The 18,027-nt window shown below is 44.3% G+C and overlaps 2 protein-coding genes across 2 annotated transcripts in view; one reads left to right on the forward strand and one right to left on the reverse strand.

Annotated features, from left to right (window-relative positions):
- selenoi (selenoprotein I) overlaps positions 1 to 6,616 on the reverse strand; it is a 35,046-nt gene extending 28,430 nt beyond the window's left edge. The window contains exon 1 of the mRNA XM_029742992.1: positions 6,409 to 6,616. Coding sequence (XP_029598852.1) covers positions 6,409 to 6,465 — 57 coding nt within the window. The 5' untranslated portion in view covers positions 6,466 to 6,616. The remainder of the gene's footprint in view (positions 1 to 6,408) is intronic.
- Positions 6,617 to 9,123: 2,507 nt separating this feature from the next.
- LOC115180831 (dolichyl-diphosphooligosaccharide--protein glycosyltransferase subunit 4) lies at positions 9,124 to 9,851 on the forward strand. The gene is made up of 2 exons (XM_029742989.1): positions 9,124 to 9,271; positions 9,746 to 9,851. The coding sequence occupies exon 1, from the start codon at positions 9,125 to 9,127 to the stop codon at positions 9,236 to 9,238; it is 114 nt and encodes a 37-aa protein (XP_029598849.1). The 5' UTR covers position 9,124; the 3' UTR covers positions 9,239 to 9,271; positions 9,746 to 9,851.
- The last annotated feature ends 8,176 nt before the right edge of the window (positions 9,852 to 18,027 follow it).

Here is an 18,027-nt window from a genome sequence, read left to right on the forward strand (position 1 = left end):
ACTATCTATATCAACAGTAAAATTAGTCCTATATCGACATAACCTGAAAGGCCGCTCAGCAAGGAAGAAGCCACTTCTCCAAAACCGCCATAAAAAAGCCAGACTACGGTTTGCAACTGCACTTGGGGACAAAGATCGTACTTTTTGGAGAAATGTCCTCGTCTGATGAAACAAAAATAGAACTGTTTGGCCATAATGACCATCGTTATGTTTGGTGGAAAAAGGAGGAGACTTGCAAGCCAAAGAACACCATCCCATCCGTGAAGCACGGGGGTGGCAGCATCATGTTGTGGGGGTGCTTTGCTGCAGGAGGGACTGGTGCACTTCACAAAATAGATGGCATCATGAGACAAAATAGATGGCATCATGAGAAAGAAAAATTATGTGGATATATTGAAGCAACATCTCAAGACATCAGTCAGGAAGTTAAAGCTTGGTTGCAAATGGGTCTTCCAAATGGACAATGACCCCAAGCATACTTCCAAAGTTGTGGCAAGATGGCTTAAGGACAACAAAGTCAAGGTACTGGAGTGGCCATCACAAAGCGTGTGAAAGGAAGGAGGCCTACAAACCTGACTCAGTTACACCAGCTCTGTCAGGAGGAATGGGCCAAAATTCACCCAACTTATTGTGGGAAGCTTGTGGAAGGCTACCCGAAACGTTTGACCCAAGTTAAACAATTTAAAGGCAATGCAACCAAATTCTAATCGAGTGTATGTAAACTTCTGACCCACTGGGAATGTGATGAAAGAAATAAAAGCTGAAATAAATCATTCTCTCGACTATTATTCTGACATTTCACATTCTTAAAATAAAGTGGTGATCCTAACTGACCTAAAACAGGGAATTTTTACTAGGATTAAATGTCAGGAATTGTGAAAAAAGGAGTTTAAATGTATTTGGCTAAGGTGTATGTAACCTTCCGACTTCAACTGTATATGCACAGGCAGGTGTGCATATACAATACAGACACACACAGGTCGAGGGTGAGAGTGGGAGATCAGATCAGGCTTCTTCCCTCCATCCTATCACCATCTGTCACACTATCTCGCACAACAAGAGAGTGACTTTGGACCCCATGGGCAAACTAGACCTCATAAAACAGACTACACTATCTAACAGAGTTGTCCCCCTCATAAACCAGACCTCATAAACCAGACCTGTCAGTAACCGATCCTAAGAGATCAACAGTATTCATTTGGACAGCTGGATGTTCAGGGTTGCCACTGACAGCTTGCTGGCTAGTTAACGTTGGCTACATCAATCACCAACACCCAGGTGTTTTCTACAGGAACCAAACGAGGAGGAACATACCTGATTTTGTCCAATAGACACTCCTGTTTCGACTAATGATTACAGCCCATCTACATTCCTGTCTCCCTCCTCATACCCAGCCCAGAGAGTTCTGGGGCATATTGATTACCCCCCATCTACATTCCTGTCTCCCTCCTCATACCCAGCCCAGAGAGTTCTGGGGCATATTGATTACCCCCCATCTACATTCCTGTCTCCCTCCTCATATGCATCCCAGAGAGTTCTGGGGCATATTCATTACCCCCCATCTACATTCCTGTCTCCCTCCTCATACGCATCCCAGAGAGCTCTGGGGCATATTCATTATGCAGATTCTGTAAAAAAGCAAACTGAAGGAAACAGGGAAAGACCTGCCTGAATTTGGCCAATAGAAAGTCTCAGTGGCAACTGCTGTTATGACATACAGAGCCTTCAGAAAGTAGCCACACCCCTGGACTTTTAACACATTTTGTTGTGTTACAGTCTGAATTTGAAATGGATTAAATGTATATTTTCTGTCACTTGCCTACACACAATACCCCATGATGTGAAAATGAAATTATGTTTTTTCGAAATGTTAAATTCATGAAAAATGAAAAGCTGAAATGTCTTGAGTCAATAAGTATTCAACCCCTTTGTTATGGCAAGTCTAAACAAGTTCAGCAGTAAAAATGTGCTTAACAAGTCACATAATAAGTTGCATGGACTCACTCTGTGTGCAATAATAGTGTTTAACATGTTTGAGTAACTACCTCATCTCTGTACTCCACACATACAACTATCTGTCAGGTCCCTCAGTCCAGCAGTGAATTTCAAACACAGATTCAACCACAAAGACCAGGGAGGTTTTTCTATGCCTTGTAAAGAAGGTCACCTATTGGTTAAATGGGTATACATTTTTAAAGCAGACATCGAATATCCCTTTGGGCATGGTGAAGTTATTAATTACACTTTGGACAGGAAGGAAACCGCTCAGGGATTTCACCATAAGGCCAATGATAGGAGAGAACTGAGGATGGATCAACAACATTGTAGTTACTCCACAATACTAACCTAAATGACAGAGTGAAAAGAAGAAAGCCTGTACAGAATAAAAATATTCCAAAACATGCATCCTGTTTGCAACAAGAAAATAAAGTAATACTGCAAAATAAAGTGTTATGTTTGGGGCAAATCCAATACATTACTGAGTACCACTCTCCATATTTTCAAGCATAGTGGTGGCTGCATCATGTTATGGGTATGCTTGTAATTGTTAAGGACTGGGGAGTTTTTCAGGATAAAAAAATAAAATGTAGCTAAGCACAGGCAAACAAAATGGTTCAGTCTGCTTTCCACCAGACACTGGGAGATTAATTCACCTTCCAGCAGGACAATAACCTGAAACACAAGGCCAAATCTACACTGGAGTTGCTTACCAAGACAGTGAATGTTCCTGAGTGGCCAAATTACAGTTGACTTAAATCTGCTTTGAAATCTAAAGCAAGACTTGAAAAAGGTTGTCTAGCAATGATCAACAACCAATTTCACAGTTTGAAGAATTTTGAAAATAATGGGCAAATATTGTACAATATAGGTGTGCAAAGCTCTTAGACACTTACTCAGAAAGACTCACAGCTGTAACCACGGCTTCATTTTCAATACATTTGCAAAAATAATGGGGCGTCCTCATTATGGGGCGTCCTCATTATGGGGCGTCCTCATTATGGGGCGACCTCATTATGGGGCGTGGTCATTATGGGGCGTCCTCATTATGGGGCATCCTCATTATGGGGCGACCTCATTATGGGGCGTGGTCATTATGGGGCGTCCTCATTATGGGGCGTGGTCATTATGGGGCGTCCTCATTATGGGGCGTCCTCATTATGGGGCGTTCTCATTATGGGGCGTGGTCATTATGGGGCGTGGTCATTATGGGGCGTGGTCATTATGGGGCGTGGTCATTATGGGGCGTGGTCATTATGGGGCGTGGTCATTATGGGGCGTGGTCATTATGGGGCGTCCTCATTATGGGGCGTCGTCATTATGGGGCGTCGTCATTATGGGGCGTGGTCATTATGGGGCGTGGTCATTATGGGGCGTGGTCATTATGGGGCGTGGTCATTATGGGGTGTGGTCATTATGGGTTGACCTCATTATGGGGCGTGGTCATTATGGGGCGTGGTCATTATGGGGCGTGGTCATTATGGGGCGTGGTCATTATGGGGTGTTGTGTGTAGATGGGTGAGAAAAATGTATCTATTTAATCCGTTTTGAATTCAAGCAGTAACACAACAAAATGTGGAATAAGTCAAGGGGTATGAATACTTTCTGAAGGCACTGGACTTTTGAGGAGATGGGAAACTTCACTGGAATCGTATTAACGGCCATTGTGTAAGTGCATCGTCAATGGGCCGCACAGTGCATTCTGGGAGATTCTGGGACAAGGAGCGCTCTCCTTCAAGGAGTCAATTGGGCACTAGCTCAAAAACCTAATATTAGCAGGAATTTGGTCAATAGGAAGTATAGGAGAACATTTAAAAAATATTTCGAGAAGCGAGAAAATTAACTTCTTCTCTGTAATAGCTTTGGAATAGTGACATTACGTACTTGAGGAAAATAGGCAGGTTTCTCAACTCACACATTTACCTGTTTGTTCTGTACAATTGCGGGCCTCTGAAATTCATACATCTCATTGAATACAACCACTAACCTTGTCCTAACTTGTGTTGCTCGTACTACTTAAACTGAGAATTAATTGGCACGTCCATAGTCACGCTGATCTGAGCAACACAAATTAGGAAAAGGTCTGGTTGTATTCAATAAAAGTTTTCATCGACTGATGGTGACTAAATGTTGTTGCTAGCAAATCTCGCGACCAGTTATGAAAACAACTCGTCATCGATATAGAGTGGTGAGGAGGAGGAGCTCCAGGAAGTCATTTAGCCATTCATTGTAGTCATTGCAATCCGTAGAGTTGCCATTTTCTCGTGTCAATTAACTTGTGACGTTCCTGGATTACTCACTATATGAATAAAATCTGATTTAAATCAACAAATACAATTGCCAGTTGAAAGAAGATTAAGGGAACAAGACTGTATACATATCTCTGGCTGTGTTGGCAAAATCACTACATATCCCATCAAGCCAAGCGGGGAGACCCTGCCCATTTTCATAGTTCCATGACCAGTCAGAAAAGTCCAGGTAACCCTACACCAATGACGCTGGTGGATCTCAAAACTGAATTTGGATCCACATTAAGGAGCAATGATGTCCTTCGCCACCAGGGTATGAGCGAGTGGTGTGTGGAAAGAGCTCTGCCATAGGTTAGACCAGTGGTTCCCAAACTGTGGGGCGCCGAGGGAACGGAAGGGGGGAGCAGGGGGGGGAGTGGGGGGGGGAGCAAGGGGGGACGGGGGGGAGCGAGGGGGAGTAGGGGGGAGCAGAGGGGTCTTCCATTTCTTACCACTGTACCTCGAGAGTTTGGAGTTATGTTTTTAAGCCAGAGATGAGTCAGTCGTATTTGACTGTTTGTTTTAAACAGATAATTGTACATTTTCAGTTATAAAATTGAAGATAGTTTATTTTTGATTCAAAGTATTTATGATGGGTGTACTGTTGCTTCATGCACTGCATGCGTGCTTACTGACTGTCACCCTAATATTAGCTACTACTATTAGGTAGCTACTTCCCACGCCGTTGCCGGACAGCAGTGCTTGTCAAGCAGGAGCGAAGGACACCGTGTCCCGGTGTTGCCGTTCATGCCCTCCCCATTGAGTACTAGACTGTATGTAGGCTATGTATCAAGGTGACATCTAGATGGTTATCAATATTAGTTATCAATATCGCCACGCAAAACGTCCTTCAGTGGCAACAAATTTGCCCAATTTCCCAGTCCTTTCGACACACCAGCTAACCCATACTCCGGTCATCACATAGGGCTGCAGCTAACCCATACTCCGGTCATCACATAGGGCTGCAGCTAACCCATACTCCGGTCATCACATAGGGCTGCAGCTAACCCATACTCCGGTCGTCACATCGGGCTGCAGCTAACCCATACTCCGGTCATCACATAGGGCTGCAGCTAACCCATACTCCGGTCGTTACATAGGGCTGCAGCTAACCCATACTCCGGTCATCACATAGGGCTGCAGCTAACCCATACTCCGGTCGTTACATAGGGCTGCAGCTAACCCATACTCCGGTCATCACATCGGGCTGCAGCTAACCCATACACCGGTCGTTACATAGGGCTGCAGCTAACCCATACTCCGGTCATCACATAGGGCTGCAGCTAACCCATACTCCGGTCATCACATCGGGCTGCAGCTAACCCATACTCCGGTCATCACATAGGGCTGCAGCTAACCCATACTCCGGTCATCACATAGGGCAGCAGCTAACCCATACTCCGGTCATCACATAGGGCTGCAGCTAACCCATACTCCGGTCATCACATAGGGCTGCAGCTAACCCATACTCCGGTCATCACATCGGGCTGCAGCTAACCCATACTCCGGTCATCACATCGGGCTGCAGCTAACCCATACTCCGGTCATCACATAGGGCTGCAGCTAACCCATACTCCGGTCATCACATCGGGCTGCAGCTAACCCATACCTGGCTAATCAGGAAGTAGCATTCTGGTGGGAAATTGTGTTTTATAAAGAAAGTACGCATATTTTCCCCCGCTACTAAATAGAGAGTTAAGTAGGAAATCGTTAAGGGAGGTAAAGTCTTTACAGCCTGTATGGAGAATATATGATATACCCGCTGTGTATATATCAAACCCACTAGCAGGTGCTTTCCAATTCACGACATACAGAGTACCTAGCTAACTAGTTAGCAGCTGGTTAGCTAACGTTACCTTAGCTAATGTTGACAGGTCGCTTATCGGTCAGATTAAATAATACACAACCGGTTAGTTTATGCCAATTACAATATGAACCCAGTCAGATGAGATGACGTTAACTAAATGAAGGTAATTTCCCAGAATGTTCATCGCCCGATAATGATGGTGTTTGTTACTTAACATCAAACACTAGCTAGCTAGCTAAGCAGGTTGACATGCTAACAGCTACACGCGTTGTACACCGCTAGCTAGAAGAGCGGGTGTTTCTCTAAAAACGTTACCTTGTACTTGTCGAAGCCCGACAGTTGGTCCCGAGTGACATATTCGTACAGAGCCATGTTTGGTAACTCACAGGATCAACTGTTAAACTAACTAGCTATCTGAACATTAGCTATTAACTTGTCCGATCTCTGTTCCGCGTACGGCAAAAAAAAAAGCGAAGCACCATCTAGCTAGTTAGCTCAGCAGCTAACCCCTCACGCCGGCTAGGAGACACGTCTCGGCCACACCTCTCTCCCTCCAGTCCCCATGCAGCCGGACACCACTACCGCCCTCTCTGGCTTGGACGACCGACTGCATCAAAATTTGATATTTAATATACTTTATTTATTCACTTTCAATTATTATGAAAATCTAGATTAAGATGTTCTATTAAAAAATATTTATAAGGGATTTTGAGTCGTCCCTCTATCACAGTTTTTGTTAGAAATCATAGGGTGTGTTTGTAAATTCATCAGTTATTCTGCGCATCTGGCATATTCAGTGCTGTGAAATCGGAGTCAGAGTGAATGTATGAACGCACCCCATGTAACGTCCTGAGCCGCCGTATGAACGCACCCCATGTTACGTCCTGAGCCGCCGTATGAACGCACCCCATGTTACGTCCTGAGCCGCCGTATGAACGCACCCCATGTTACGTCCTGAGCCGCCGTATGAACGCACCCCATGTTACGTCCTGAGCCGCCGTATGAACGCACCCCATGTTACGTCCTGAGCCGTCGTATGAACGCCTTTGCTGTGGTTCCTCCTCTCTCGACGTTGACGTGGCCCTCTGCAAGTCGGAACAGGACTGGAAACCCAGGATAGTATCCTATATCAGAAAGACAAACGGAACCTGCAACCAACTAAATTACACATAAATAAGGAATAACGTAAGGATTGAATTATCTCGTTTTTGTTGAAATGTCATCGTATTGTTTTGTCGTTATTAGGTGACGCCTTCCTATCCGGTTTCCTATCGAGTTTTTATGTGTGATAATGTTGGCTAAGGATGCAGCTCATACAGTTGCTCACCAACGTTAGATAAGAAACTACCTGTGTCTAAAAATTAGGATATCCGTAATCATGTTATTGTTTTTTAACTATTCATAATGTGCCATTGACTAGGCGGCCAACCACCCAGGTGCAGCTCGCGTTAGCACGTTAACTAGTTAGCTAGATAGATAGATAGCTAGCTAGTTGAAGTCGGATATGAATGAATGAATGAATGAATGAATGAATGAATGAATGAATGAATGGCGGGTTGGTAAATAGACAGCTAGTTAACTTGTGATCAGTTCCTTGCCTGTCATGGACGACCAGGGCTGTAATCATTACGCCAATTCTGTTGTAAAACGTTTCGCAACACAAACAGTTAAACACCAAACGGAAAACGCAAACGAGTTTCTAGAATGAAGATATTACGTGTGTTTCTGCCCCCCCACTCCTCCTCTCCTACCCCCCCCCACACTCCTCCTCTCCTACCCCCCCACTCCTCCTCTCCTACCCCCCCCACTCCTCCTCTCCTACCCCCCCCACTCCTCCTCTCCTACCCCCCCCACTCCTCCTCTCCTACCCCCCCCACTCCTCCTCTCCTACCCCCCCCACTCCTCCTCTCCTACCCCCCCACTCCTCCTCTCCTACCCCCCCCACTCCTCCTCTCCTACCCCCCCCCACTCCTCCTCTCCTACCCCTCCCCCTCCACTCCTCCTCTCCTACCCCTCCCCCTCCACTCCTCCTCTCCTACCCCCCTCTCCCCCACTCCTCCTCTCCTACCCCCCTCTCCCCCACTCCTCCTCTCCTACCCCTCCCCCTCCACTCCTCCTCTCCTACCCCCCCACTCCTCATCTCCTACCCCCCCACTCCTCCTCTCCTACCCCCCTCTCCCCCACTCCTCCTCTCCTACCCCTCCACTCCTCCTCTCCTACCCCCCCCACTCCTCCTCTCCTACCCCCCCCACTCCTCCTCTCCTACCCCCCCTCCACTCCTCCTCTCCTACCCCTCCCCCTCCACTCCTCCTCTCCTACCCCTCCCACTCCACCCCTCCTCTCCTACCCCCCTCCACTCCTCCTCTCCTACCCCCCCTCCACTCCTCCTCTCCTCCCCCCCCCCTGAATAGTGGTATAATGTATGTTTCTGCCCCCCCCCTCCTGAATGGTGGTATAATGTATGTTTCTGCCCCCCCCCTCCAGAATGGTAATGATATGTATGTTTCTGCCCCCCCTCCAGAATGGTAATATGTATGTTTCTGCCCCCCCCCCCTCCTGAATGGTGGTATAATGTATGTTTCTGCCCCCCCCTCCAGAATGGTAATGATATGTATGTTTCTGCCCCCCCCCTCCAGAATGGTAATGATATGTATGTTTCTGCCCCCCCCCTCCAGAATGGTAATCATATGTATGTTTCTGCCCCCCCCCCTCCAGAATGGTAATGATATGTATGTTTCTGCCCCCCCCTCCAGAATGGTAATGATATGTATGTTTCTGCCCCCCCCCTCCAGAATGGTAATGATATGTATGTTTCTGCCCCCCCCCCTCCAGAATGGTAATGATATGTATGTTTCTGCCCCCCCCCCCTCCAGAATGGTAATGATATGTATGTTTCTGCCCCCCCCCCTCCAGAATGGTAATGATATGTATGTTTCTGCCCCCCCTCCAGAATGGTAATGATATGTATGTTTCTGGCCCCCCCCTCCAGAATGGTAATGATATGTATATTTCTGCCCCCCCCCCCTCCAGAATGGTGACTGACGTCCAGCTGGCCATCTTTGCCAACATGTTGGGTGTGTCTCTGTTCCTGCTGGTGGTTCTATATCACTACGTAGCCGTCAACAACCCCAAGAAACTGGAGTAGAACTGCTTCGTTCAGAGAGGAGGAGAGATGGAGGTGAGGAGAGGGAGTGGGGTGAGAAAGGGGAGGAGGAGGGGTGTGGAGGAGGAGGGGTGTGAGGAGTGATGGGGTGTGAGGAGTGATGGGGTGAGAAAGAGGAGGAGTAGAACTGGTTTGTTCAGAGAGGAGGAGAGATGGAGGAGAGGGGGTGGGGTGGGGTGTGGGGGGGAGGAGTGATGGGGTGAGAGAGGAGTGATGGTGGGGGGGAGGAGTGATGGGGTGGGGGGAGTGAGGATGAGGTCAGGGGGAGGTAAAGAGGGTCTGAAGAAAGGGATGATTAATCCTGCTGGTCAGCCATTGGAGCTTCTGGGAACAGATATTGGTATCAGTCTGTTCTTTCATCCCAAATGGAATCATATTTAGTGTTTAGTGCACTACTATAGACCAAAGCCCATAGGGTCAAATATAGGGAATAGGGTGCCATTTGGCCATCAGGATGTGACTCACTTGACTTCTTCTCTCTCCTCACAGGTGGCTGAAGAGGACCATGTCGAGTAGCAGTGGGATGCTGTACCTCTGCTTGCGTTAGCGCTGTCTCTGTGCAGGGGTTTTCTAATAAAATGACTCTACAAACGCCTGTCAGTTCATTGTGTGGTGATTGATTAGAAAGCTTTGTTCATTTTGACACAAAAATGACATACAAATATGAATATCACTAAATATGAACACTCAGGGATGGAACTTAATGAATTTATTTTAAAGGACTTCTATACCACAATTCCTACTGGCCTGCATCCAAAATCTGGGCCATGGGATATTTGAAAAGACAAACATGTTCTTCTGGTCTGGAAAATGTCAGCTATCTTGATTACCACCACTGTGTACACTATACAGAACATGTCTCAGAGCTGTCTGCCAACATGTGTTTAGTAACTATACAGAACATGTCTCAGAGCTGTCTGCCAACATGTATTTAGTAACTATACAGAACATGTCTCAGAGCTGTCTGCCAACATGTATTTAGTAACTATACAGAACATGTCTCAGAGCTGTCTGCCAACATGTATTTAGTAACTATACAGAACATGTCTCAGAGCTGTCTGCCAACATGTATTTAGTAACTATACAGAACATGTCTCAGAGCTGTCTGCCAACATGTATTTAGTAACTATACAGAACATGTCTCAGAGCTGTCTGCCAACATGTATTTAGTAACTATACAGAACATGTCTCAGAGCTGTCTGCCAACATGTATTTAGTAACTATACAGAACATGTCTCAGAGCTGTCTGTCAACATGTATTTAGTAACGATACAGAACATGTCTCAGAGCTGTCTGTCAACATGTATTTAGTAACTATACAGAACATGTCTCAGAGCTGTATGCCAACATGTATTTAGTAACTATACAGAACATGTCTCAGAGCTGTCTGCCAACATGTATTTAGTAACGATACAGAACATGTCTCAGAGCTGTCTGCCAAAATTTATTCTACGGTCTTACGTCAGATGGCACGACGACCGTCCGCATGGATAGTTCAACGTCATCTCTTGAAGACAACGGTTCTGTACTACTATCTGTTGAAGACAATGGTGTCAATGACTTCAGCAGATAGATAGTACAGAAAATTGTCTTCAACAGAATCGTTGTCTTCAACAGAGTAGTAGTACTGAACCGTTGTTTTCAACAGATAGTAGTACTGAACCGTTGTTTTCAACAGATAGTAGTACTGAACCGTTGTCTTCAACAGATAGTAGTACTGAACCGTTGTTTTCAACAGAGTAGTAGTACTGAACCGTTGTTTTCAACAGAGTAGTAGTACTGAACCGTTGTCTTCAACAGATATAGTAGTAAGCTAACCCTTAGAGGTCTATAGAGCCTGTCTGCATTCAGGATTTCTGAAACCATTTGCTTCCCTTTTGTAAAATTGACTTAATTTCATTTCAAATATGGTCCTGTTTTATCAATTGCTGTGCTGATCAATGGACAGTTCATTACCTCTGTCACATTAATATGTAGCTTGAAGTTGTATTTTTATTCATGTTTGCAATAAAGATGACGCTACAATACACATTTACACTGAGCCTATATCTAAAAACACATCCTAATGATAGATCTACACTACATATATACAGTGGCAAGAAAAAGTATGTGAACCCTTTGGAAATACCTGGATTTCTGCATAAACTGGTCATCACATTTGATCTGATCTTCATCTAGGTCTCAATAATAGACACACACAGTCTGCTAAAACTAATAACACACAAACAATTATACGTTTTCATGTATTTATTAAACACACCGTGTAAACATTCACTGGTTGACTCTCCTTTGGCAGCAATAACCTCAACCAAACGTTTTCTGTAGTTGTGGATCAGACCTGCACAACGGTCAGGAGACATTTTGGACCATTCCTCTTTACAAAACTGTTTCAGTTCAGCAATATTCTTGGGATGTCTGGTGTGAACTGCTCTCTTGAGGTCATGCCACAGCATCTCAATCGGGTTGAGGTCAGGACTCTGACTGGGCCAATCCAGAAGGTGTATTTTCTTCTGTTGAAGCTTTTCGGTTGTTGGTTTTCTTCTGTGTTTTGGGTCGTTGTCCAGTTGCATCACTTAACTTCTGTTGAGCTTCAATTGGCGGACAGATAGCCTAACATTGTCCTGAAAAATGCCATTTTTTTTTTCCATCGATAATAGCAAGCTGTCCAGGCCCTGAGGCAACAAAGCAACCCCAAACCATGATGCTCCCTCCACCATACTTTACAGTTGGGATGAGGTTTTGATGTTGGTGTGCTGTGCCTTTTTTTCTCCACACATAGTGTTGTGTTCCTTCCAAACAACTCAACTGTAGTTTCATTTGTCCACAGAATATTTTGCCAGTAGCGCTGTGGAACATCCAGGTGCACTTTTGCAAACTTTTTTGGACAACAGTGGCTTCTTCCGTGGTGTCCTCCCGTGAACACCATTCTTGTTTAGTGTTTTACGTATCGTAGACTCGTCAACAGAGATGTTAGCATGTTCCAGAGATTTCTGTAGGTCTTTAGCTGACACTCTAGGATTCTTCTTAACCTCATTTAGCATTCTGCGCTGTGCTCTTGCAGTCATCTTTGCAGGACGGCCACTCCTAGGGAGAGGTAGCAACAGTGCTGAACTTTCTCCATTTATAGAGAATTTGTCTTACCGTGGACTGATGAACATCAAGGCTTTTAGAGATACTTTTGTAACCCTTTCCAGCTTTATACAAGTCAACAATTCTTTATCTTCTGAGATCTCTTTTGTTCGTGGCATGGCTCACATCAGGCAATGATTCTTGTGAATAGTAAACTCAAATTTTGTGAGTGTTTTTTATAGGGCTAGGCAGCTCTAACCAACATCTCCAATCTCGTCTCATTGATTGGACTCCAGGTTAGCTGACCCCTGGGGTGGCAGGTAGCCTAGTGGTTAGAGCGTTGGACTTGTAATTGAAAAGTTGCAAGATTGAATCCCCAAGCTGACGAAATAAAAATCTGTCGTTCTCCCCCCCAGGCCGTCATTGAAAATAAGAATTTGTTCTTCGCTGACTTGCCTAGTTAAATAAAAGTTTAAAAAACCAACTCCAATTAGCTTTTGGAGAAGTCATTAGCCTAGGGGTTCACATACTTTTTCCAACCTACACAGTGAATGTTTAAATGATGTATTCATTATAGACAAAAATACAATAATTTGTGTGTTATTAGTTTAAGCACACTATGTCTGTCTATTGTTGTGACTTAGATGAAGTTCAGATCAAATTTGATGACCAATTTATGCAGAAATCCAAGTGTTCACATTATTTTCCTATCACATTTACACTGAGCCTGTATCTAAAAGCACATCCTAATGATAGCTATACAGTATATACATAAGTGTCCTATCATTAGGATGTATTTTTAGATACAGTTGAAGTCGGAAGTTTACATACACCTTAGCCAAAAACATTTAAACTCAGTTTTTCACTTTTCCTAACATTTAATCCTAGTTAAAAATTCCCTGTCTTAGGTCAGTTAGGATCACCACTTTATTTTAAGAATGTGAAATGTCAGAATAATAGTAGAGAGAATGATTTATTTCAGCTTTTATTTCTTTCATCACATTCCCAGTGCGTCAGAAGTTTTCCGTAAACTCATATAGTATTTGGTAGCATTGCCTTTAAATTGTTTAACTTGAGTCAAATGTTTCGGGTAGCCTTCCACAAGCTTCCCACAATAAGTTGGGTGAATTTTGGCCCATTCCTCCTGACAGAGCTAGTGTAACTGAGTCAGGTTTGTAGGCCTCCTTGCTCGGACACGCTTTTTCAGTTCTGCCAACAAATCTTCTATAGGATTGAGGTCAGGGCTTTGTGATGGCCACTCCAATACCTTGACTTTGTTGTTCTTAAGCCATTTTGCCACAACTTTGGAAGTATGCTTGGGGTCATTGTCCAGTTGGAAGACCAATTTGCGACCAAGCTTTAACTTCCTGACGGATGTCTTGAGATGTTGCTTCAATATATCCACATAATTTTCCTGCCTCATGATGCCATCTATTTTGTGAAGTGCACCAGTCCCTTCTGCAGCAAAGCACCCCCACAACATGATGCTGCCACCCTGTGCTTCACGGATGGGATGGTGTTCTTCGGCTTGCAAGCCTCCCCCTTTTTCCTCCAAACATAATGATGGTCATTATGGCCAAACAGTTATTTTTTTGTTTCATCAGACCAGAGAACATTTCTCCAAAAAGTACGATCTTTGTCCCCATGTGCAGTTGCAAACCGTAGTCTGGCTTTTTTATGGCGGTTTTGGAGCAGTGGCTTCTTCCTTCCCGAGCGGCCTTTCAGGTTATGTCGATATAGGACTCGTTTTACTGTGGATATAGATACTTTGTACCCGTTTCCTCCAGCATCTTCACAAGGTCCTTTGCTGTTGTTCTGGGATTGATTTTCACTTTCACACCAAAGTACGTTCATCTCTAGGAGACAGAACGCGTCTCCTTCCTGAGTGGTATGACAGCTGCGTGGTCCCATGGTGTTCATACTTCCGTACTATTGTTTGTACAGATGAACGTGGTACCTTCAGGTGTTTGGAAATTGCTCCTAAGGATGAACCAGACTTGTGGAGGTCTACAATTTTTTTTCTGAGGTCTTGGCTGATTTCTTTTGATTTTCCCATGATGTCAAGCAAAGAGGCACTGAGTTTGAAGGTACACCTCCAATTGACTCAAATTATGTCAATTAGCCTATCAGAAGCTTCTAAAGCCATGACATCATTTTCTGGATTTTCCAAGCTGTTTAAAGGCACAGTCATCTTAGTGTATGTAAACTTCTGACCCACTGGAATTGTGATACAGTGAATTATAAGTGAAATAATCTGTCTGTAAACAATTGTTGGAAAAATGACTTGTGTCATGCACAAAGTAGATGTCCTAACCGACTTGCCAAAACTATAGTTTGTAAACAACAAATTTGGGGAGTGGTTGAAAAACGAGTTTTAATGACTCCAACCTAAGTGTATGTAAACTTCCACCTTCAACTGTATAAGCCTAGTGTAAATGTGTTAGTATCCTGATAGGAAAATAATGTATACACTGTATATCTATCAGGACACTGTAAAGTCCATTATTCCACTGAATAGTGTGAATTAGGCTGTTTGAGAAGGTTTGAATCCTAAGCAACCTGCCTACACAGTTTGAAGTACAATCGACCAGCATAGCTACTGTAGTAGGTCAAAGCTGTGTACTGGAAACCCTTGGTAGAGCATGGGTGGAGTAGTTTTTGGCTTGCTCCTCAAGAAATGCTGGCGGCCGTAAGTTGGCTTTGAGGGTGTGGTTTGATGTGGGTGTTTCTTCTTGGGTGTGTCCTTGCACCCTCAACATCAGTCAAATGGTGATGAGGTCTGATCTTCCAACATCGCCACACCGTACCTTTCTAGCCAACGTTCCGGACGGTAACTATAGATGTACCCATGTACCCAACACCACAGTGTTCAATCACCCTATTACGGGCAAGGACATTAAGATTAAGGGCATCGTTACATGTTCCACAAAAAAATGTGATACACCTGATCAAGTGTATTTGTGGTCTATGCTATGTAGGAAGAACAAAATGAGCTCGGAAAACAAGGACAACAGAACACAGGAGTTATTTCTCGACTCTTGACCAGAGAAACCTTGTGGCTGCGCGTTTGATGGAGGTTCGTCACAACATCAGCTCTCTGAGATACGTTGGTATCGAACATGTTCAGACTCCTAGGAGGGGGGAGATACTGATAATCTATTATTGAAAAGGGAATTGTATTGGATTCACCATTTATGTACCATGTCTCATAGAGGTCTGAACCAAGAGTTTGAGATCAGACCGTTTCTTACCTGAGTATGTTACTTCACTTTGATTTGTTTTGCCTTCCAGGTTTACCCACTTGGTCATGTGAGGTGAAATGTGTATATTTTGGGATGTGAACACTCAAGTGTGTTTGACCTGACGAAGATCTGTTTGGGATAGAAACGTTCTCAATAAAGCGGTGAATTGGGAGCTTTAACAGTGTGGGGACCTTCTTGTTCTATACCACCAACCCATCTGTCAGAACCTTGCCGGCAGCTGTTCCCCTTCCACTTAATCACAGCAAACAAACCTCCTGCAAATTGAGTTCAGTAACTACAGGCAGATGTATGGTGAGATGCCGGAGGAAGCGTTGAATTGGTCAGTAGCACAGGAGGTTGGAGGCACCTTAATTGGGGAGGACAGGCTCATGGTAATGGGTGGAATGGTATCAAATACGTCAAACATGGTTTCCATTCCACTGACTCCATTCCAGACATTATTATGAGCCATCCTCCCCTCACCAGCCTCCTCTGGGGCTAACATATGCCAGGTTATCTGATGGGACCAGCTACAATATAGTATTCCATGATGTGCAAGTCTGGGATGGTCTGAGAGATACTTTAACCCTTCACCAGCCTCTACTGGGATGGTCTGAGAGATACTTTAACCCTTCACCAGCCTCTACTGGGATGGTCTGAGAGATACTTTAACCCTTCACCAGCCTCTACTGGGATGGTCTGAGAGATACTTTAACCCTTCACCAGCCTCTACTGGGATGGTCTGAGAGATACTTTAACCCTTCACCAGCCTCAACTGGGTTGGTCTGAGAGATACTTTAACCCTTCACCAGCCTCTACTGGGATGGTCTGAGAGATACTTTAACCCTTCACCAGCCTCTACTGGGATGGTCTGAGAGATACTTTAACCCTTCACCAGCCTCCTCTGGTCAGTAGCCTACAGAGTACTATGATAAGAATGCAATTGCAGTAATGGGGTTACCATGGTAACATGTCAGAGTGGTCACACCTTCCTGTCTGGTGGTAATGGGGTTACCATGGTAACATGTCAGTGGTCATACCTTCCTGTCTGGTGGTAATGGGGTTACCATGGTAACATGTCAGAGTGGTCATAACATCCTGTCTGGTGGTAATGGGGTTACCATGGTAACATGTCAGAGTGGTCATAACTTCCTGTCTGGTGGTAATGGGGTTACCATGGTAACATGTCAGAGTGGTCATAACTTCCTGTCTGGTGGTAATGGGGTTACCATGGTAACATGTCAGTGGTCATAACATCCTGTCTGGAGGTAATGGGGTTACCATGGTAACATGTCAGTGGTCATACCTTCCTGTCTGGTGGTAATGGGGTTACCATGGTAACATGTCAGAGTGGTCATAACATCCTGTCTGGTGGTAATGGGGTTACCATGGTAACATGTCAGAGTGGTCATAACTTCCTGTCTGGTGGTAATGGGGTTACCATGGTAACATGTCAGAGTGGCCATACCTTCCTGTCTGGTGGTAAAGGGGTTACCATGGTAACATGTCAGTGGTCATAACTTCCTGTCTACCATCTAATTCTTAATTTTGTATCCATTTTATGAGGGGGGGTTAACAGTACAAGGGGAGGGTTCTGGGAAGATATTTGTAACGTTGGGGAGGGGGTGTCATTTTTTTTAATGACACCTCAAGTTAGACCAGCCCCCCCACCCCGTGGTAAATGTATATCAGTCCCTTAACTGTGTAATATGGACATAAGCTCAGAACCACTTGTTTTTCAAACATGGTCCTGATTTGTCAATTGCTGTGCTGATCAATGGACAGTTCATTACCTCTGTCACATTAATATGTAGCTTAAAGTTGTATTTTTATTTATGTTTGCAATGAAGATGGTGACACAACAATAATACACATTTACACTAGGCCTAGATCAAAAAATACATACAGCCTAATTTAATTAAATCTTTATTTAACTAGGCAAGTCAGTTAAGAACAAATTCTTATTTTCAATGACAGCCTAGGAACAATGGGTTAGGGACGTGAGGTTAAAGGAATGGAAGCTAATATGTAGGCAATCACATCACTTGTAATTGGCTACAATCCACTTGAATTTGTCCTCTGAATGAGAGAAATGCATGAATAAGAGATGTACTGGCCTCTGAGATCAAATCAAATGTTATTAGTCACATGCGCTGAATACTACAGGTGTAGTAGACCTTACAGTGAAATGCTGAATACAACAGGTGTAGTAGACCTTACAGTGAAATGCTGACTACAACAGGTGTAGTAGACCTTACAGTGAAATGCTGAATACAACAGGTGTAGTAGACCTTACAGTGAAATGCTGAATACAACAGGTGTAGTAGACCTTACAGTGAAATGCTGAATACAACAGGTGTAGTAGACCTTACAGTGAAATGCTGAATACAACAGGTGTAGTAGACCTTACAGTGAAATGCTGAATACAACAGGTGTAGTAGACCTCACAGTGAAATGCTG

The sequence above is a fragment of the Salmo trutta genome, unplaced genomic scaffold, assembly GCF_901001165.1.
Source record: "Salmo trutta unplaced genomic scaffold, fSalTru1.1, whole genome shotgun sequence".
Classification (NCBI taxonomy): Eukaryota; Metazoa; Chordata; class Actinopteri; order Salmoniformes; family Salmonidae; genus Salmo; species Salmo trutta.

Coding starts and splice junctions, on each gene's coding strand:
- LOC115180831 (XM_029742989.1), top strand. CDS start 9,125: ATGGTGACTGACGTCCAGCTGGCCATCTTTGCCAACATGTTGGGTGTG.